Source organism: Sphaerodactylus townsendi, linkage group LG01 (genome assembly GCF_021028975.2).
Source record: "Sphaerodactylus townsendi isolate TG3544 linkage group LG01, MPM_Stown_v2.3, whole genome shotgun sequence".
NCBI lineage: Eukaryota > Metazoa > Chordata > Lepidosauria > Squamata > Sphaerodactylidae > Sphaerodactylus > Sphaerodactylus townsendi.
In genome coordinates this window covers 102,760,088-102,781,961 of record NC_059425.1, presented here as the reverse complement: position 1 = coordinate 102,781,961, position 21,874 = coordinate 102,760,088, and the positions used below count along the sequence as shown (strand labels likewise).

The window sequence follows — 21,874 nt, the reverse complement described above, 5'->3', positions numbered from 1 at the left end:
TCATAGGCTGTTTTTGCATGGTCAAAATATTCTGGGGTGAGCATGGAAAATATCCCAGTTCAGCTGGGAATTCTGCACAGCTCCCGGAGCTGCACAGGGTCTGTCCCAGTGTTGCCCCACAATATTTACTTTAAGAACATAAGAACTAGCCTGCTGGATCAGACCAGAGTCCATCTAGTCCAGCACTCTGCTACTCGCAGTGGCCCACCAGGTGCCTTTTGGAGCTCACGTGCAGGATGTGAAAGCAATGGCCTTCTGCTCCTGCTGCTCCTGAGCACCTGGTCTGTTAAGGCATTTGTAATCTGAGATCAACTTTAGCCTGGGATTTTCAAAAATCGCCAGTTTGGAGGTTCTTTTAAAAAATCCTGGTGTGAGCCTGCTTGTGCCTGCTACCTTGCAAAAACCAATCAGGAGCAGGACTGGTTTATTTTTCTTGCCCAACCACCTTATCTCCCCACCTGATGTCTATTCAAGCTGCCACTCAAAAACAGCAGCCAATCAGAACAATCACTTGGTATATTTTCCTCAGTAAAAGCTTTATTTTAAATTAATTAGCAGATCTATTCATTAGTTTCTTTCCCTGACATCAAAATCTTACCTTAAACCATTAAAAACACAGATCAATTTCTTTCATACCCACAGCACATACACAAAAACACCAACCGGGAGCAGACCAAGTGTATTTTTCCTGCCCAGCCGCCTGATCTCTCCGCCTGACATCCATTCAAGCTGCCATTCAAAAACAACAGCCAATCAGAACACGGGACACTGGGCATGCTCAGTCAAGCCTCCAAAGTAAATACAGAAGTCCAGCTCATGCGGAGCAAACTGGAGCATTTCCTACTGGTCCTAACTCTGCACCTGGGCAGAAGTGGGGAGCTGTGCATAGGCAGAAACCAGGATTAAAAGCCCAAGTATATATGATCCAGTTCAACCCCGATGTAATTGTGCCATGCAAAAAAGGCCATAATTCCCTAGGTGGAAGAGGACCAGAGTGTCCACATATGTAGTGTGCTTACTACTGCTGGGGGCTGCGTATGGAAAATGCAGTTTTAAAAAACTGAAATAGTGCTTCAGCAACTGTTTGCGAGGAAAAGGATAGGGTGGATTTAGTTTCCCATGGTTGCCCTCTCTACCATCCTGCTTAGCAATAATTATTGCTTTTCAACAGAACTGCTCACTCACTCATAGCCCTGGCTCTGCCTGCATGCACAGTTGAATTAAAGTCCTTATGCTTAAATTGTTTCAGGAAAACTAAAAATGTAAAGCATGCATTCAGAGGGCGTATCATGCTTCTTATTCTTATGAGTAATAACAATCTATTCTTTTCTTCAGGCACTCATGCCATTTTGAGAGCCATGTCACTGATTTGTCAAATGCTTGGGTTTGACAGCAGCTCTACTGATTTCCTCTTTTTTTCTGTTAAGGCTTGCATGAAGAATGAAGAGATCCAAATTTCTGAAAGAAATCCTCCTCAGCAGACATGAGAGCTTCTTCGTCAATGTAGATGGCTGCTCTTCGGGAAGCCACAAAATACTGCACTTTCCTCAAATTCCATCCCAGCACATATTTTAACCAGCCACAAACTGCAGCTGTGGACCTGCCAACACCTGCATTGCAATGAACGTAGACAGTGTGCCCGTTCTCCAGCAACCCATGGAGGAGACAGACAGCCTGAGGCAACATCTGTACTCTACCTATGAATAAAAACAGAACTGTCAAATACATGCCAAAAAACCCTAGTAAGCTTTGTCAATATTATATCTTTAACTTCACTGAGCTATGTAAACATAGATTCAGATCAAGCTATATATAGTTCACATTTTCATTGGTTTAACACCCCCCCCCCCACACACACACACACATACACTTTTCATCTTGTGACTTGCACTAAGGGACTGCATTATAATGACAAGCCAAGGATTTGCAGAAGAGCCAGTTTCTGGGTTTTCAAACTGCAGCCTTTTCTAGGAATCTTGCCCTAGGCAATATAATAGGCTGAGTCCTAGGATATCAGTGTACAACTTTGTTTGCTAGACTGAGCAACAACTCAACAATTCTTTAAAGTGACACATTATTTTTTTCAAGCAGTTTTGTACCCCCATATTTGTGTTTCTACCTATGACACCCATTTAATATCCTCTTTTTGATGTTCCACTATGACAATTAACATGTGTCCCATCCTGTATATATAAAGGAATGACCCAATGTAGAAACCATGTGTTCAATAACCATTCAAACAAACCAGTCCTAAATGGATTGTACTTTATGGTGACTACAAAGCAAATACATGTTGGAGAGATTAAGAGTTACCTCATTTCTGCATTTTTACCAGCCATTCTTAATCTGAAAGCAGTGGTTTTCAAACACTTCAGGACAATAGGACTTGCTCCAGAAAAATAAAGTGTACCACTGTTAGCATTCTTTCTACTATTGCTCCTTAAAGAGTTCAAGGACTGGAAGAAGAAGAGTTTGGATTTATATCCCCTCTTTCTCTCCTGTAGGAGACTCAAAGGGGCTTACAATCTCCTTGCCCTTCCCCCCTCACAACAAACACCCTGTGAGGTAGGTGGGGCTGAGAGAGCTCCGAGAAGCTGTGACTAGCCCAAGGTCACCTAGCTGGTGTGTGTGGGAGTGTACAGGCTAATCTGAATTCCCCAGATAAGCCTCCACAGCTCAGGTGGCAGAGCTGGGAATCAAACTCGGTTCCTCCAGATTAGATACACGAGCTCTTAACCTCCTACGCCACTGCTGCTCCTTTTTTTGCCATTAAATTTCAGCTGACTTATTGCAACCTCATACAGATTTCAGGGCAAGAGATATTCAGAGGCAGTATGCCCTTGACTGCCTCTGCGTAGCAGCCCTACACTTCCTATGAGATTTCTCATCTGAGTACTAACCAGAGCTGACCCTGCTCAGCAGATGAGATGAGTCTAGCCTGGGCTATTGTACATCATACATATTATATGGAGGGTCTGGAAGGAGCTCATGTATATGAGTACTTCCACACTTGGAGTGAAACATCTACAGCTGTTCACAACATTATTTGCCTCAATAAATTGAATCAAGTGATGAGTGACCTTAGCATATACTGCCCCAGGTATATCAACAGTAGATAGATAGGCAGGTTGGGCCAGATGCCTACACAAACTTTTTCTTTAAAGGTTTGTTATTCTTTTATTCATAGAGGTAAAAACCCTTTCATTTGCAGTTTATATCTGAAGCCACTTAAATGCCTTCCAACTTATTATAATTTTTAAAGACTTGAATAAGATTTCTGCCAACACAAACCCAAAAGTTTCATTTAGTTTAGTATAATTGGTAAAAAAACCAATCTACTGATGTTTTTCAAGACAACTTTTCTTGCAAAGAATGTTAAATATATGCTGATTGGAGACAATTTAGACAAATGTACTAAAAATTCCACTGATGATATAAAAATATAAATCATTGCTTAAAGACCTCCTGCAAATATAGTGCTTGTTACCAGTCCAATTATATATCAGATGCTCTTTTAAGTTTAATATTTTTGCTTACTTCCTACCAAACAAGTCAGCTTCACCATGAAATATGACTGCCTGAAGTAAGCGATTGGCCAAAATTATGGAAGAGAGAAAGAGAAAATGCATAACATTGCAATGCTGTTGTAGCACAGTGTTGAAGTGTAATTTGAATACTGTTTGATATCTAAATGACTTTCACTTCATACACTATGTAGCTGCTTCTATTAAAATGGCTACATTAACTGGGATGTCAAAGGTCACAGACTGTTAATAATTTTTGTTGCATCTTCAAATTTACAAAGTGCTGTGCAGTTCTTATCATATGTATCCTGATAACAACACTGTAAGGAGGGATAGATTCAAATAGTAATTTGGCCAAAGCCTCCTCAAGAACATAGATTTAAAATGAGGTATGGTGACAGACACAACTTTTATAAAGGTGGATTCTGGACAGCATATTTATAACAGGTTGCAGTTGTTATTGTCAGAACCTGCTTTTGATGGGAACTGGGGCAACTATGTAGCCTGCTCTATGTCTGATCTGATTTATGTACCTACTGACTGATATGTAAAAGGGGTCTGTTGCTTGTTTTCCTCTATTTCGCCTTTGATGTTTATTGCTTGATAACAAATGTAGATAACCAGGCGAGTCCCTGAGAAACATCCAACCCTCGGTCAACAGGATATGTCCGTTGTACCACAGGGGGGAGGTTTTGCAGGTGGCATAACTTTCTCCCTTCTGTGTCCTTGAGACGCCTAGGCTCCTAAACAATCCTTTTCACACTTTCGTTGGTTCGGGGATAAAACAGCCTAGGAAAGCCAGGACTCCAGAACTGGCTTTCTCAAGCTAGGAATTACTGCCTTACTGCCTACAATAAATGCTTCTGATCAACCATCAAGAGTCTGTTTATTGGCTTAAGGACTGAGATCTAACAGTTATAAAGGAACCCGTTATCTTTTTTTCCGGTTTGCATGTGTGCCCTTCACCCATTCAGGCAGTGATTTGAGCCCATGGAAACAATTTGGGTTGCTTTTGTGCCTTCACATGGAGACTTTTCTCTCTCTTTTAATTTCTGTAACACATGCATAGCAGCACAGGCATACAGAAATGAATCCTCACAGCTGTGCTAATTGTCCCACAATCTAATCAGCTGCACCTGCGTGGCTGCGCATGTGCAACACAAAAAAGAAAAGAAGAAAAAGGGACCACCCTGCAGTGACTGGGCAATAATGAATGTGTTGCTGTAGATCTATAGGGTGGTTATACTAGCTGCCACGGAGAAAATGTGGTGGAGGGACTTTGTGCACTGTTGGAAACTTTGAGAATCTGCCCACAATGTGCTGAGCAACCTGAGTGCACAGAATGGTGGTGAATGGATGGATTCTCCCTGACATAGTGGATGGCGAGGAACTTAAAGTGAATGGGTGGAAGGGAGGGAAATAAAGATTCTCATGCCTATTGTGTTCGTGCAGGAGCGCCTCCAACCCAGGATTATGCAAAAGGATCACTGGTTTAGCGATTTTTGAAAATCCTGGGTTGAAGAGAATAAACTAGGCCAAACTCATTTTGGGAATGAGACCTGTGCAAAGCCCCCTCCCCCCCACCCCCACCCCCTTTTTTAACATTCTGCAGATGCTATATTTGGCCTGTGTTGAATCCACCAAATTGACGACAACAGCTCAGAAGCAAACTTAACAGCTCAAGCTCAATAAAAATAAAAGCCACTCAAATTTGTTAGAGGAGGAATTTTGAATACCTCAAGGTAGGGCTAGAAGTTTTTCTGGAAATGTAACTAATTTCCAGTCTACAGAATTCACTTCCCATGGAGGAAATGGTTGTTTCAGAAGTTGGTCTAGGTTTATGCTTTCTTTCCCCGCTCCCTCTGGTATGAGAGGGTGAAGGCTCAGGGTTGGAAGAGCCCAGAGAAAGCGCTAAACCCCTTTCCTCCAGTAGGGAGTCCATATCCTCCCTCATAGTGGCCATTTTCTTGCTTCATGCCTCTTTGACGGGCTTAGCTGCAGCGCAGGAAATGGCTGCTGCTGTCTGGCCCACAGAAGCTTGAGCAGCCCCCTCAGGGGATGTGCTGACTTGGGCCATATTTCCATGGCCATTAGGGATGCCCCAGGTTCATCCCCAGAGAGGAAGCATTCCTCAGAGCTGCAATTGGTCATCGTCAGCTTCATGCCTTTTGGAAAGCCTGCCAGCTAGTGCTCCTTGGCTGCAGCCAAGATCGAGCTGAAAAAGTGCCACTAAGGCCAAATTCTAGCCTGGTGTAGATACTAAAGTCTGCTGGTTGAGAGCTAAATAGAGGAAAGTATAGTCAAATAGAAAAAAAGATAAAAGAGAGCAAAGGAAAGTCAATAATCAGGATAGTAGGCAGAAAGAAACAGAGAGGAAGAGGTATGACCCACCAGAAACAAGAAGCTGAAGTTTCACAACCTGTCTCTCTGGGAAGGTGGAATCACTGCTCTGTATTGACACCACATACACCTGCTGAGTTCCCTCCCCTTCTCAAACTCTGTCATCTCCAATCACTACCCCCAGTTCTCTAGGAATTTTCAACCCACAGCTGGCAATGCTAAACTGGAGGCATTAACAGCTGGCATCACCTGGAACAGCTTATTTTACATCTGTTTTTTGTTCTAAAGCTTTCAATGGTAAATCAAACTACTCTATTTTAGTATTTTACTGATAATTATTCACAATTTTTTAATCTTATGGATAATATCATTACAGTTTATCTCATTAATAGTTGCTTTGGAAATTATATCACCTGAAAAACAGAATATAATAAATAAATTCAAATAAATAAATATACTACATGAGATCAGCATTTATTGAGCGAAGTGATATATGGGAATATGTCTTCCAAAGTATGAGATGGAACTTCCTAAGAAAGCAGGCACAGCAGATGAAGTGCTGCCCATAATAAAACAAAGATGTATTAATCAATTATAGTTTTATCTCAAGAGACAGTCACAGACCATGAGGAACTAGACTTCTGTAGGATTCTTTCAAGCATGAGGAAACAAGAAGATCCAGCCTAGCCTATATTGCCAGTTTCTTACAGTAAGGTGGGAGGAGTCAAGAGTGTAATCTCAGAAACAAAGTAAGATGACTCTTGCCTCGTTTAGCAAATACCCAAGCTACTTCAGCCACTGTGGTGAACAGTCCACTCTTAAGAAAATTATCCTGACACTAAGCCTCATCAAATAGGCCTGAGCACAATTCTGAGTAGACCTGCTCAGGATTGCTCTCCAAGGCAGATAAATTGTGCTGCATAAAAATATAAAAAACAAATAATATAAATCAGAAAATGAGATTAAAGTAATAGTGAAAGTTGTTAATTTTTAGAAAAATCTTGCAGTTATGAGTAACAATTAATTTAATGTATATTTTTAAATTTCCTCAACATGCACAAAAACCATATATACTTTCACACTACTATTACATTAATACAAAACAAAAATATGAAATACAAAAGAAAACACTTCAAAAAATCAAAACACAGCTCTTAGAAGCGTGGAAGGCAGGCAGCGGCTATGCCCATTATGGGCGAAGACATTGTGACACCAGCATGGCGTCATGATGTCATCAAGAGGGGCTGGCTGAGAGCCTTTATAAGGCTTCACGCGGCCCTGGGCCCCTTCTTTTCATGTGTGGCGGCAATAAGTTTCCCACCTACCTCTCCCCCTTGGACAATGCTAATGCATGTGTTCGCTGTCATAGCCAGGTCGGCGGGTTGCGCATGGGATCTGATCTGATAGTGAGGGGAGCTGGGGAGCCACCCTCTTTGGTGGTAACTCCTTCAGAGGTTTGGGGTGGACCAAGCCATGAGTCAGGAACACCTAGGTGAGAGCTACTGAGGCTTGTGCCCCTTAGCAGTAAAACAGTTCTTCAGCAAGAGGCCATCCGCCCAACTGAGTTCCACTATTACTGTGCTATGCAAAACAGATCTCCAGCTAGAGGCCTTCTGCCCAGCTGAGTTCCACAAGTGCTGAGCAAGGTTAACAGTTTCACTGGGGGGGACAGCATTTGGGCTGCCCAGTGTACAGATCAGATCCTATGCTGCACCTCATGCTTCTTTTCATCCTTTGTCAATAAAACAGTTTGACTATGGCCAGAATTTTTACCCCACAGACAAGAGCATTGTCTCATTATTGTGGTTTGGGGACTCTGAGTAGTACCGATCTTGCCCTCAAGTGGCAAACAGGGAGTTTTGGTGGCTCTGAGCATCAGTTGGGTTTTTATTAGGCTTTTAGTTAGGGTTTGGAGTAGGCTTGTGGAGGGGAGTTGTTTCAGTTAGCCATATAAACATCCTGATAAGGACCCAATGTTCTTAACTTGCATGTGCAGGTTCTGTAGACAGGAGTTTGTTGTGTGAAAAAAGCAACTTTGAGACTGGAAAGGATCCTGTCTTTTATGGAAATCGGTTCCAGTGAAACCTGTTAAACTGAGGCAGCCTTTCTGGTGTAAGTGGAATCAAACTGCCCTTCAGGTTTATTTACATTAACTGAAGTTCAGATATCAAATGGTTACTTTTTGTTTGGAAAAAACTGTAACCTATGGAAGTGAAGCTGATCTTCTAAGCATTTCCACAAAAAATCCTTAGCATGTTTAATACTTTATTTTCTGTTAAATAAACATTTCTGTTAAATAAACATTCTCTAGTCAAATATTGATGAAAAACTGATTTCTAATTACCTCATAAATAGACTTGGTCTAGCAGGTTTCCAAATAAGAGATCCTTTAATTAAAGCTTGTGTGCCCCTTTTTACCTAATGTGAACTATTGGGATATAAAGAATCCACAGAAGAGATGGAGGATTAAACATTCCCCAGTGCAGTGGACAGTTGCCTCAGTCCCCCCTCCCCCCATACCCATTACTTTTCTCATCTATTTTTTCTTTACTCAAAATTGTCCCAAAGGTGTAACTTTGGTGAGGGTAACACTGTAAGTTAAGTACAGTTAATTATTTAAATTACTTTTGATAAAAGAGATGGAGTAAGACTCATCAGTTTTTATTTCAGGCTTTTAATATATTTTAATTAAGATTAGTAGTAATTGATGGGTTTTACTTTTAGAAAACAAGCCAGGTTCACTATAACCATGTTTGAAAATGAAGAAGTGAATGTTCAAATGTGGTATAACAGGATATGAGGAGAACTAAAAGCAAATGCAAGGAACAAGCAAACAGACTAGCCATGATTCACAGAGATGCAGAGCAAGCCAAAAGGTAATAAATGCAGGATCAAGGCATAGCCAAGGAGCAAAACATCTCGTATATGGCTTATTAATCTCTGAACTATTTGCATGGGGATAACAGTAACATGAATGTTATAGCCAATTATTCACATGATGCAGATATATTCTTGACAGATTTTTGTTTCTCCAGCATATTTTGCTGATAGTACAATCTAAGCATTACCTTCTGTACTCATGTCTGGAGTTGGCATCCAGACATAAGCAAGGCCTTCTTCTTTGTACAACTTCATGAGAACTTCTGGGGTCATAGGTTCTGGATAGCGGTTACACCCCCAAGAATTCTGAACAATATCCCATTCAGTCTGGAAGTTCATTATAGCTGTAATCCCCAACTCATGTTTTAGCTTCACAGTCACATGCTCCACTTGACGAGGGCAACTTCCCAGCCATAGATTTGGCAAAATTCTGTCAGGGATAAATATGTTAAAATACTGCATATAACAAGAAGCATAGCTATGGCTGCAATAGCAGCATACATTACTGAACAGGCTGTACATACTTGTGGTAATCCATTTTTACTTAGTTAATACAGTGCTCTCATCTTGGTAATCTTGTTGTGGCAGTCATGGGGATGATAACCTACTGTTCCAGCAGAAAAAAATGTGAGTAAACACATGCAAAGAGCATAAGGTGACACTGACAGACAACCAAAGGGAACCCGGGGTGGGGGGAGGGATTTGACAGAGGCCTCCTGGTTACACCACGTATACATTGGTTCATTAAAACCAACTGGTCCATTGGTTGTTAAAAGTTATCATAAGCAGCAAGGAAACAACTGTTCAGACTTCCATAGACGTAAATAAGCCTGCTAAAATAATTTGTTCCCTCTCACTATTATCTTGATAGTAACTTGATGTTTTTTACTAGAACACTTCAGAAAATCAACACAGATATGATAAACAACAGTTTTTCATTATATTCTTTATTTTTCTTTCCAAAAAATCAAGAAATCTAGCTGTCAAGAAAATAATATCCCTTTCTGACTACACCCGCTATATTTTGAAGTTAGCTGTTTAGTCACACTGGATATCTCTCTATTCCAGAAAGCACTAATTACAATTGGGGATGTTGTTAAAAAAATGTTAGAAGACTAAACCTTTCCAGACCAGTTAGTTAGGGTCCACCTGGCCCTGCTGCTATGACATTAGTGCCTCAGGTGCACATAAAAACCTGTCAGGAGTGGAGAATGGAAGAGAACTAAAGGTCATAACAGACCAGATGTTGGGAGAACCATGATCAGACCTTTGCATCATCTAATAAATTTCAACCAAGTGGTGCTACAAAGACACAGAGTTTAATTATTTAATGCAGAGAGAACTTAACCAATATATGGTTTCTCCTACTGAATTGAACTCACTCTGGCTGCTATTAAGTTCCAGTATCTCATTTGCTTTGACCCTAACAGGTGCTTTCATCTTCAAAAAAGCAATTGCCTTTGTTGTTTTCCTCTCCTGCATTCTAAGTCAGGTAGCTCTCATATACATTTTTTCCTTATATCTATCAAATGTAGAATCCAACTCTAAATTAGCTCCAAATCTAAAGGGAAATTGAGATGTACAAAATGAAAGCATACCGTGTTTCCCCAAAAAGATGTGTTGGGGCTTATTTTCAGGGGATGTCTTATTTTTTCCATGATTTTGTGCCCCCCTCGTGACCAGATCAGCTGCGTTGGGGAATCTGTAACTAGGGTTTATTTTTGGATTACAGTTTATATTTCAAGCATCCTCCAAAATCCCGAAAAATCATGCTAGGATTTATTTTCGGGCTAGGTCTTATTTTTGGGGAAACAGGGTACATATCATAGCAAGTCTATATGCCATTAAAGGTATTCAAAATCAAATCATAGCAAGTCAAGAAAATAGAGAGCAGTGAACAATACTATTGCTGGACCTCATTCAGCCCTAAAATATTGGCTACCAGTTGTGATCAACATCTTTTTGGCCACTGGTTGAAAACAGGAGCTTGCCAGAAAGGCTGAATAGCAAGGCAGCTCTCAACAGTATCAGTTCAGTCTTGGATACCCATAGGAATTTCTGCAAAAAGATTCCCACTGATGACAGGACATTCTCAAGAAAGTGCCTCAGAACAAATTCTTCCAAATCGGATCAGGCATACTTTCTCTCTCCATGACACTGGATGTGGAACAATTTGTAGAGAAAGGGACATCCTTTTTTCTCAATCATGACTGGAGTTTGGGGAGTTGGTAACATTCTGAAACTGGCGCCAACACAAAATTCTGCTAAATCAAATTCACAATTCACTTTTGCCTGTCCGTAGCCTTTTAATCATTTAATGATGTCAAAGCATGAATGCTTGGATGATTCCCTTCCCAACTTTGCCCACTCTTAATTAAATTCGACAGTTCACTTTGGAAACAGCTGAAGCTACAAATTCTTTTATTTAATCAATACTTATTTGAATCATCATCTTACCCACAGAGATATTGTGGATCCAAAGCTGTAAAAGATCACTGCTGTTGTGACACTCTACAATTGCCACTTTGAAGCCTTAAAAAAATTATCAGGTTCATAAAATTCTTTCTAGTCCCATGAGCAACTCATCTCTATCCAGACGGCTTGTAAAAGCAGCTCTGTGTAAGCAGACTTTAAGTGGTGCATTTAACTTGCTTATCTATAATGAGACACTATTTGGCCAACACCTATGGTCAAGGCTAAATACTTGTCAAAACTAAGCTGCTTTGCAGAAGAAATGGGCAAGAAAGCCATTCACCAGTATTAACTTTGTTTACATTGCTGATTTTGTTTAGATGAAAGCCAATGCACTTTTAGCAGCAATGAATTCTTCCTTTACTATCTACTTAATTAGCCCTAAGTTTTCAGGAACTACAGATCTTTTTCTGCATGGCCAACAAAACATTCTGATTCACTCTCTTGAACTCACTTTGAATTTTACTTGGCAAGCATGCTTCCAGGGTGTCTTAGAAATGTTCACATGGTAAGTACAACTGATCAGGTCTCTTGTAGTTGGGCATGCCTATGTCCATTGATTTCAATACTTACAGGCAATTTTGCCTTCCTGACATTCATAGTTGATTTTTATAGTGTATGGTGCTCAGTGAGAATGCTATCATGCACTGCAAGGCAGAGGCATATCTAGGGAAAATGTAGCCCGGTGCAAAATCTGAGTCCCCCCTCCATATGGGTGGCCACCCTCCCCCCACCAAACAACTTTTTTTGCACCAGGTCTTGAAGTCAGTGTATGGACCCAGGGGGAAGGAGGAGGGGTGTGTGGAGCAATTTTCCGCCCCCAACATGACTAAATGGCTGCAGCCCAGGGACATTTGACCCCATATGTCCCCCTGGGAAGTGCATCCCTGCTCCAAGGGTCCTGTGCAATGTCAGGGCTTCTTGTAGGGTGATAAAAAAGGATTTGGTTGGTCCTTTTGCAATAAAATGGTTGGGTCAACACATCTGTGCAGACCGTGAGGTGTAATGCTTATCTAATTGATGAGGGAAAATGCAGATACTTGCGAGTAGAATGATCTGCTCACTTCAAATTATATTTTAGTCTGCAGATTTTATGCAAACTTTATGCAAAAACAGCAACAAAAAGAACGGGATTGATGAATGAAAAACGTATATGTTACAAAAACAGCACTCCTGAAAAAACTATGAATGCTATTCATGATTTTGATCAAGTTCAGGGTGAATAGAATTCAGTATTCTTACTACTGAAACCACACAGTATAAGACAATTCTACTGCAGGGTTTTTAAATTAGTGGAATTAATTAGGCTACAATACATGCTCATTTCCCCCTCTTTTTACTTGGTGGCACCATGACGGAAAGTAATTAAGCACTGGCAAATTTTCTTCTTAGATGCAATTTAATCTACTTATCTGAAATATTCACATGGGAACTTACCTGGCAACAAAAGCGAGACACCTGTTTTTGTGATCACTGAACAGTGCAAATATTGAACACTATGCAATAATTTTAAAACAGTGCTTTGCAACATGCAAAAGTCCAGTTTAGTCATCCACAATGTGAGAAGTCTATAAAGATTCCTTCTCAATTTGGCAATTTAAGAGAAGAAAATAAAAGACCAAGAATCAAAAGATAATCAAGATATACTGGTATACATATATCAAAATTTAAAAGTATTTGAAGACTCTGTGTTTACTGACTTCAAAGAGACAATGTATTTAAAAATGCCAACTAAAAGTATGACACAGGAAATATTTAATGTATGTATTTATTTGATTTTTATTCCACTGTCCCTGTTGTCACAGTCTCAGAGCAGTTTTGAACACAGGCGTACAATAAATATACACATATATAAAATACTATAAATACTATAAAATACACTATGACCATGGTGCCTAAGAACAATTTTAGCAAGGAATGGGCTAGTCATCTTAGTACAATCATTTGGATCCAATCAATCAGAAAAAAAAGAACAACGGAAAGAAAGGGAGGCCAGCTAAAATGCAATAAGCACTACCCTGTCCTCAACTGTAGGCATAGAGGGACAGTCCCAACTTACTGGCCCTGGTGTGGTAAGTCCCACAGGTCCCTGGACCCATTAGACAGGGTGTTCCACCAGACAGGAGATAGAGCCTAAAAAGCTCTGGCTCTAGTTGAGGACAGACAGGGACCATAAATAAGTTGTTATTGGACAACTGTGATGCTCTTTGGGGGATGGTGTATTGGGAGAGGTGGTCTCATAAAAATGAAGGTCCCAGACTGTTTAGGGCTTTGAAGGTTACAACCAAAATCTTGAACCTGATTCGGTACTACACCTGGAGCCAGTGCAGCTGATAGAGCATGGACAGATGTGGGCTCTCCACTGTGATCCAATCAGGACCCAGGCAGCTGAATTTTGCACCAGATGGAGTTTCTGGAGCAGACTGAAAGTCAGCCCAGCATGGAGCAAATTTACAGTAGTCTAGCCGGAAAGGACTGTTGTATGAATCACTGTAGCTAGTTCAGGGCAGGACAAGTAGGGTATTAATTGTTTAACCTGGCATAGGTGAAACAAAACTCATGTAGACACATTCATGACCTGGGCCTCCATAGAAAGGGAGACATCCAGGATCATGCCCAGACTCCTGATGGAGACCTTAGGTGTCAGTTGCACTCCATCCAGGGCTGGAAGCTGGCACTCTCCCCCTCCCCCTCCCTGAACCAGCAACAAGAACCAGCAACAAAATCTTCACTGGATTTGATTTCCTGACTCTGCTTCATCCATCCCACCATGACCTCCAGATAACTGGCCAATATATCTGGGGTGGCACGTGGCTGGTTATTCACTAACAGATACAGCTGAGTGTCATCAGCATATTAGTGACAGCCCAGCCCAAACTTCTGGACCAGCAGGGCAAGAGGGCACATTTAGATGTTAAATGTCATCAGGGAGAGGACTGTTCCCTGTGGGATCCCACACTTCCGCTCCCCTAATGCTACCCTCTGTCCTTCTACAAGCTCGGGCAGAGCTCCAGGATGGTTTCAGTGCTTCGAGTTGAGCCCAAGGAGCAGACATACACAAATGGAGAACTGTATTCAGAAAGTCTATTTCAGTCCATTTGTCAGGTGTTCCAAAAGCAGTCATCATGCAACCAGGGGCAAGTTGAATAGCAAGATCTCACAGGTCTGGTCTGAGGATCAGGATTTCATGAAGATCAGTCAGAAAAGTACAAGCATGACAATGGGGAATTCACACTGTTGCAGCCACAATTTGCCTGCTGATCTGGCATTATTTTGTAGCTGACTGGGCAGACTAGCTCTCATCCTGTGATGATTCACTGCTTTCAAATAAGCATTGTTTCTACATGAGTCTGGCACTGTGTCTTTTAATTTGCAATTCATTCCTGAGAACACTGTTGGCATCGTTTCTGCAGGTGAGTCTGGAGGACTAAGGGCCTCCTTCAGCTGGCGCCCAATGGGGTGACAGGAACAGCCTGCAAAGCTGAAAAGCTTCTGTCAAAACTTCCTCCTGCTCCTTAGCCTCTCCTGTTCAGGTTTCTGGCAGAGCTGCTACCTTCCTAACCAGATCTTTCTCTGATGCATCTCCACTTTCCTGGAACTGACTCATGACAGTCTCCAATAGTTGCCTCTAGAGATCATCTATGAAAGCAACCAAAGTCATTTCCATCCTGTGGCCAGGACGAAAGTCAGAGTGGAATGTGTCCAGCACTGATGCATCCTCTAGGAAGCTGATCAGCTGCCACTCTCTCAACTACCATTCCCAGAAATGAGAAGCTGGGCAGTAGTTGCTTGGATCCAAAGGGTCCACTGTCTCCTTCAGCCCCTCCTCTCTCCAGAAAGACCCTGGGACTCAGGGATAGATTTATAATGTCCTTCAGGAGTGCCCTGTACATTGCCACTACTGGCTTTTCACCAGCCATAACTGGCATAGATGTATTTTGTAGGCCTCACCACCACCAGCCTGAATCTGTTTTGACAAAAGAATATATGGTTCTCATCTTTCAAGTGCTGATAAAAGCAACATTGGCATTATTATAGCCCAGTGGTGATGAACAGGGTGACAAGATGTCCTTGTAAGTTACTCAGAAGGGCTTGAGTGTGAATTCTAACATCCGTCTTCCTGACATCTTTAACAGCAGCTTTGTTATGTTAACCCTTTTCTTTGAGCATCTTTACAGCAGGGGCCAGATATCCTGGTAACTGGCTCATGGTCAACTCAGCCATCCATCCATTCCTTGGTCAGTAAACGAGTACCTAGCTCATAGCTAGGGGGTAAAGAATAGCCAGGGAAATCAATGGCAAACTACCCCACAAAAATGGATTGCCTATGAAATCACTGCTTGCAGTGGTACCCCAGGGTCGGATACGACTGAAGGGGAAACTTTACCTTTTACCTTACAGCAGGGGCCCAAGGTACTGCTAGTTGGATGAAAACCAGTTCACCTATTTGACAAGGGAATAGCTTTAAAACTTAGACATTATTGTTTAAGGCTAATACTTTTACCCATGAGCATTTTGGCCAAAAGGAAAAATTTTTTTTTGCTTTTTGCATGCATAGCAGAATACAAAGGATGTTTACAAGAGAAGGGGCTATAGTTTATTCTGAGAAAAGCAGAAATCCACATTCTTGAAAGAAAAAAGAGTGCATTTGCAGTTGTCACCATTCTCAAAAGATGACACCAAAATACTGACACTAGAGGTGCTTTCACTTTCTGAAGTAGGATGGATGGGCAAAGAATCAGGGCCTTCCTGTTATGGGGAACTGATTACGGAACATCCTTTTTTACATATCTATGGTGAGCACTGAGGCTGCATTTTGTTGATTTATCCTATTGAGTGGAGTGCACTTTGCAGCATAGCTTTATACTAATGTGTAGCAGCACATCTTGATGTTGAACTTTTTGTGGTAAAGGTTAATTTAACCTTTATTGTAATGAAATATGTATCATTATGGCCCCTTTTCTTGGGCTTAATTTTAATGTGAGAAAATGCAAACTTCTTCACATTTTTATCTGTTAAAATATAATCTTGTTAAAATATTTTGGGGGAAGAATATGGAATGAGACACGTCCTGGTTTTCAAGTTCTCAATGTTCAAGTTGTTTTTTTTTTACCAATAAAAAAGAAAATGAAATGCGTATTTCAGGCAGGTTGGCAAACTGACAGAGCTCAGTTTTGATCATAGTTCACAGAGGATTTGAAAAATATTCTTAACTGTTATATGAGTTATATATCTGCCCCCCTGAGTATCACAATAAATCTCCCACTGCATGCCTTTAAAGTTGGGAATGGGAGTTTTTTTTTAAAATGAGCCTCTTAAATGTGCTTTCTACAAACACTGCTGCAATTCAACTGCTTGGGATTTTTTTTATTCTGTAAAAACAAGAAGTCTCTTGGGAAAAGATAGTAATAATTCTGTAATGTCTGTTTACTTCAGAAACAATACAGTGTTGTTCTAGGGACTTATAAGAAACCTAAACTCTAAGTTTGGTTTCTGGTAAACTACATGCAGCTTTACCTGCTAAAATATAAAAGCTTAAATAAATCCTGGTCAATATACAGGCCAAAGACATAATATAATCTCAACTGAAGATTTTGTTGCCCACCAGAATCTGAACGTCTTTGCATGATGATCAATCGACTGCATATGAGGTGCTTGAGAAGACATTCTACTGTGAGCTCACTGGTCTTGTGGTCCAGAATTAATGATAAAGAGCCATCAAAGAGAATGTTGTTCTATATCTGAGTTCATTCTGTTTCAGCATTCCTAGAAACAGCGTGAAAGCTGTTAATGAAATCTGTGGTTCCCCATCAATCACAGGTGCTACCCTGTTTCCCCGAATATAAGCCATCCCCTGAAAATAAGACGTAGTAGAGATTTTGCTGAAGTGCGAAATATAAGGCATCCCCCGGAAGTAAGACGTAGCAAAGTTTTTGTTTGGAAGCATGCCCGACGAACAGAACACAGAAAAATAAGACATCCCTGAAAATAAGACATAGCGCATCTTTGGGAGCAAAAATTAATATAAGACACTGTCTTATTTTCGGGGAAACACGGTAAGTAGCTCAACAAAGCACTGCTGTTAAGGTTGCTGCTGATTATGGTAGTGAGTGGGCCTTCTGCTTTGTGGGAGCAATGACAATAGATGCCTATCTAGGGTTCCTTGATCTGGTGATAGGGATGCTTGGAGGTTGACTTTTCACTGGTTGTAAAGTGGGTGGCATAGTAGTAAAAACCAATTAGGGGTTCAGGGGTTCTTGATACTCTTGCCTATAGTCCAGCCTTAGGGATGTAGTCCATTCTAAGAGTAAACCTGCAGTAGCAGTCCCTGGAGTGGGATGGGCAGAATTCATTGTTGGTATAGAGAGTAGTGGCTTGGTGAATAACAACTTGGTGGATTACATTGTGGAGTTGGATGGTGTTGAGACAAAGAATGGTAATGATGAGACTGACACGATAGCAAGCAAAGCTATGGAGAGTATGAACAACTTTGCACTTACTTATGTTGTTCATATAGTGGCCTTCTATGCAGGCACATATGGGTCTTCACAGGGACAGGCCGGCCATAAAGAAGATTGATCAGCTTTTGAAAGAACCTACTAGAAGCTCTCCCAAGTGTTCTCTCCCTCTCCCACTGGATAGGAAGACGGAATTTTTCCCACCCAAATGTCACCTGAATAGAAGATGGAGAGAATGCTCCCCGCAGTTAACCTTGGAGTCACTGCAGAGGCACAACATTCATCCAGAGATGAAATATTTCAGCAGGGAAGGTGGGAGGATGTGTGTGCCTGCACAGAAGACAAATCCATGAACAACAATTACAGGTAAGTTGAATGTTGTTCTACCTATTTGTGGTCTTCTGTGAGGACCCTCATGGGATAGCAGCAAGCAAGCACTACTGAGAATGGAGGGATGTGAAATCTGGCACTCCGGAGAAACTGAATGACCAAATTTATGTTTTATTCACTGTTTCAACAGAATGGTGATTGCAGGACTGCTTTCCCAAGGACAGCTTCACATCAGAAGGCCATGCCAATAGTGTAATACTTCACCAAGGTAGAAGCAGAAGCCCATGTAGCAGCCTTGCAGATGTCCCCAAAATCCACTCTGGCTAGGAATGCAGCAGAGGCAGCTTGTGCTCATGTGGAATGTGCTTGAACCTGAATGGAGCAATCTACCTGGAACTGAGTGGGGGGGGGGGGGGGGATGAAAGAGACGTACATTGTACAAGTTTTCCAATTTTTTTAAGAAGAGCCCAAGACCATATTATGTTTCTCCCAGTTCTTAATAGGAAGGGAGGGCGGTAAATTTCTCTGAGGCAGAGCTCACCAAAGAAGCTTTAGAAATTTCAGAAGTAGAGGCAGCAGGAGCCAAAGAGAGTTCATACAGGGCCACTTTTAGCCAAAATGTTCAGAAAAACCTTCGCCATGGGCAATGCCACAGGATCGCTAGAAGAATGGTGTAATACATCCTCAATAGGATCATTTGAGGTCTCATCAGAAGCCAGAACAGACTAATGAAGAGGATTCCCCATGCAAATGAGCTACTCAGTATACAGGACTAGATGATCAGATGGGGATACCCCCATAGGGTGTCCAAAGTCTTCATCTGGGAATGATCCCGAAACATCATCCCTCATAATATCAGAAGACGAATTCCCCAAGTGGTGTCTGAATGACAGTTAGAAGGATTGCAGGAATTAGAGCAACGCCGCTCACACTTAAATTGGCGTCTATCGTTCAAGTCCTGGGTCACAGCATCAATCACAGCACAGAGAAGTTAAGCATCGATGGGACCTTAATGCTGTACTGTCTCCATTATGCCAAGAAGAAGCATGGGGACTCCATGATGCCAAGTGGTCATCTCAGTGCCAAGAAACAGATCAGCACTGACATCAATTGCCCAAATCCTTATGATACCATTTTGAAGAACAATATCTCTCCTCTATCAATGAAGACCTTGACCATAAAGGAGAAGTGTGGAATTTGTACCATTGCTTTCACATACTGCATGTGAGCTCCCAAAGGCACCTGGTGGGCCTCTGCAAGTAGCAGAGAGCTGGACTAGATGGACTCTGGTCTGATCCAGCTGGCTTGTTCTTATGTTCTTATGTACTTTTTTGGGCCCCACAAGCAGCAAGGATCCCAGCTGAACTGCATTCCCACAACTTGGAGAACTCATGGCATTGTGCTGGGTTCTCCTTTGCTGGTTCCTTAGCTATCGATGCTGAGGTTTCCACCAACGCTGAAGCTCCCTGAGGTGAATCTACAGTGACAATGACTACATCCTCATCTATTGATCAGCATGGAACGGCTCTTGGTTGATACTTCCAGTTCCAACTGAGTAGAGAGCACAGCTGCACCAATGCTTTTCAACCACTCCAGGTCCAGCTGCACAATGTCTGAGTACTTAACAGGTGACTTGCTGTAGCGATGACTAATGGTCAAGTCACAAGAGCTGATGCACCCAGAAGACAAGCAGGATTCTTGCCAATTGCCAATGACACAGCACTGAGAGGTTGATCTCAACTGGCCTGGAGAACTCAATGATGATCGTCAAAACTGGGATGATGAAGATGCCTCAAAAGAATCTTGTGACACAGCAATATCTGGCTGGTAGCATGTACAGACTCTTGCTACTCACAGCACCTCACACTGCCAGCAGGCTGGAACCAATTTGGGCACTGATGCAAAGGGATCACAGGTCTCTGTAGAGCCCAAATGGGCAGATGGGGGGCAGGGATATAACTTATAAAAAAGATGTAACTGGAAGAAGATGTTCTTAGCAGCCACACCAACTTACTTTTCCAATAATAAGCAGGTTGTAAAGTGAACTCCCAAATTCTATAAGAATTGCCAAAGATAATTTTATTCCATCTGTGGCAAGCAGAACAGTCACTCCAGCTGGTTGAGCAGCATTATTTGTATCTGCGGTGGATTCTCACCTCAGATACTTAACCATAAGATACCCGTGTTGAAACACTGAAAGAAATCCCCAGACGCTTAAATAAAATAATATAGAGCTTTGAGTAATCCACGCAGTGATGACAACCAACCCAATCTTTGTTTGGATGGGGGGAATTTTTGTCACATATTTATTTCAGTGATATGTTATCAGTCACTTTGGGATCTTAGGAGGAAATTCTCCTAAATAAAATAAATCCTATGTGTCCTTACTTCAGAACAAGTCCATATGGATGATTTTAAAAATATTCAAAAACTTGACTGCCATGTAACTTCTAAGGTCCATAGAATCAAGCTCAGATTACCCACAAGTAGTTTTGAGACTACACCCTAATAACATAAATATTTATGGTCACATTATTTTATATAAATCTATACTACTGTTGTCATTTATAGCACAATCCTATGCAAAGTTACTCTAGAGCAGGGGTAGGGAACCTGCGGCTCTCCAGATGTTCAGGAACTACAATTCCCATCAGCCCCTACCAGCATGGCCAATTGGCCATGCTGGAGAGTTCCTGAACATCTGGAGAGCCACAGGTTCCCTACCCCTGCTCTAGACCCTTGACTTCAGTATGCTTTGACTGGGATGACTCAACAAAGGACTGCATTGTTAGTTACTTATTTGGGTCATTTAATTGATAAATGACATACTGAATGTTTAACTTTCCTGAGTCATTAGGAGGGTCAGCACTATTCAGTCTGAAATCAATGGCAAAATTTCCACCAGCTTTCAAAAGCCCAGGAAAATACCCATTAGCATGCATTAAAAGCAACCTAAGTCTTGTACCCCTGTTTTAAATGAGAGCCTGTATCCAGAGTCTCTTTAAAACGTATAATACAATCAATGCCTTTTGCTCTGTAGCTCATTATTTTTGTGCCTTGTTACTGATGCCATTGCTATTGAACTCCTATAGCCAAAAAGAGAAAAAAAGAGCTTCAGAATTTAGTTCCAAAATGAGAAATCCCAGTAGGTACCATAGCTCTGTTCTTAATTAATTATTTATCCACAGGGCATCATTTTAAGTTTCTGCTCAAATGGCACAGTTCACTGAATTCCAGCTAAAAGTCATCCATTTCCTCACCACATTTCATGCTGTAATTCAGCAATAAAAAAACCACTCCAGGGTGACACTTAGCACACAGGTTATTTTTCTCTAAACAGCTGAAAGTGTTTTTTTTTTCATTTTTCATATTCAAATCAAACAAAAAGACAGTTTTTCTTCCAGAGGTTCATGTTGTATGATTCAGTGCTGACTTTAATTTTATTAACGATCAGTGAGAACATTAATAGCCTTCAAAATAATCTGACTCCATGGATTTTGTAGATGCAAAGCAAAGAGGCACACCAGAAACTGAAGTAGAAACTGCTGTACCACAAAAATCTTCTACCATAAAAATGTTTCACATAACCTACTTTCCAAAGAGATAAAATCCAATGTCTTTTGAGCACAAGACTCTTTATAAGGTAAGAAATAAAGCAATCTTGAAAACTACTTATAACAGTCTCCAAGGTGGCATTCCCATTCAAGTTTAGCATCCATTTCCAAAGTCTGAGGCACTGAAATACCACTGCACACATTCACATATGAATGTCTGGCAATCAGATCTACATCAGGACCATGTTGTCAAGACTATTTAGGGATGCTGCCATTGATTCTTTGGAACTGAAAACATTGGATTGAAAAAGAAGAA

The 21,874-nt window shown here is 41.2% G+C and overlaps 1 protein-coding gene across 2 annotated transcripts in view; it reads right to left on the bottom strand.

Moving 5' to 3' along the window:
• Positions 1-787: 787 nt before the first annotated feature.
• Positions 788-21,874, bottom strand: part of EPM2A (EPM2A glucan phosphatase, laforin) — a 45,848-nt gene continuing 24,761 nt past the window's right edge. For both annotated transcript variants that reach the window (XM_048489233.1, XM_048489242.1), the window contains exons 3-4: positions 8,933-9,174; positions 788-1,697 (exon numbers count right to left, since the gene is read on the bottom strand). In XM_048489233.1, coding sequence (XP_048345190.1) covers positions 1,423-1,697; positions 8,933-9,174 — 517 coding nt within the window. In that variant the 3' untranslated portion in view covers positions 788-1,422. The remainder of the gene's footprint in view (positions 1,698-8,932; positions 9,175-21,874) is intronic.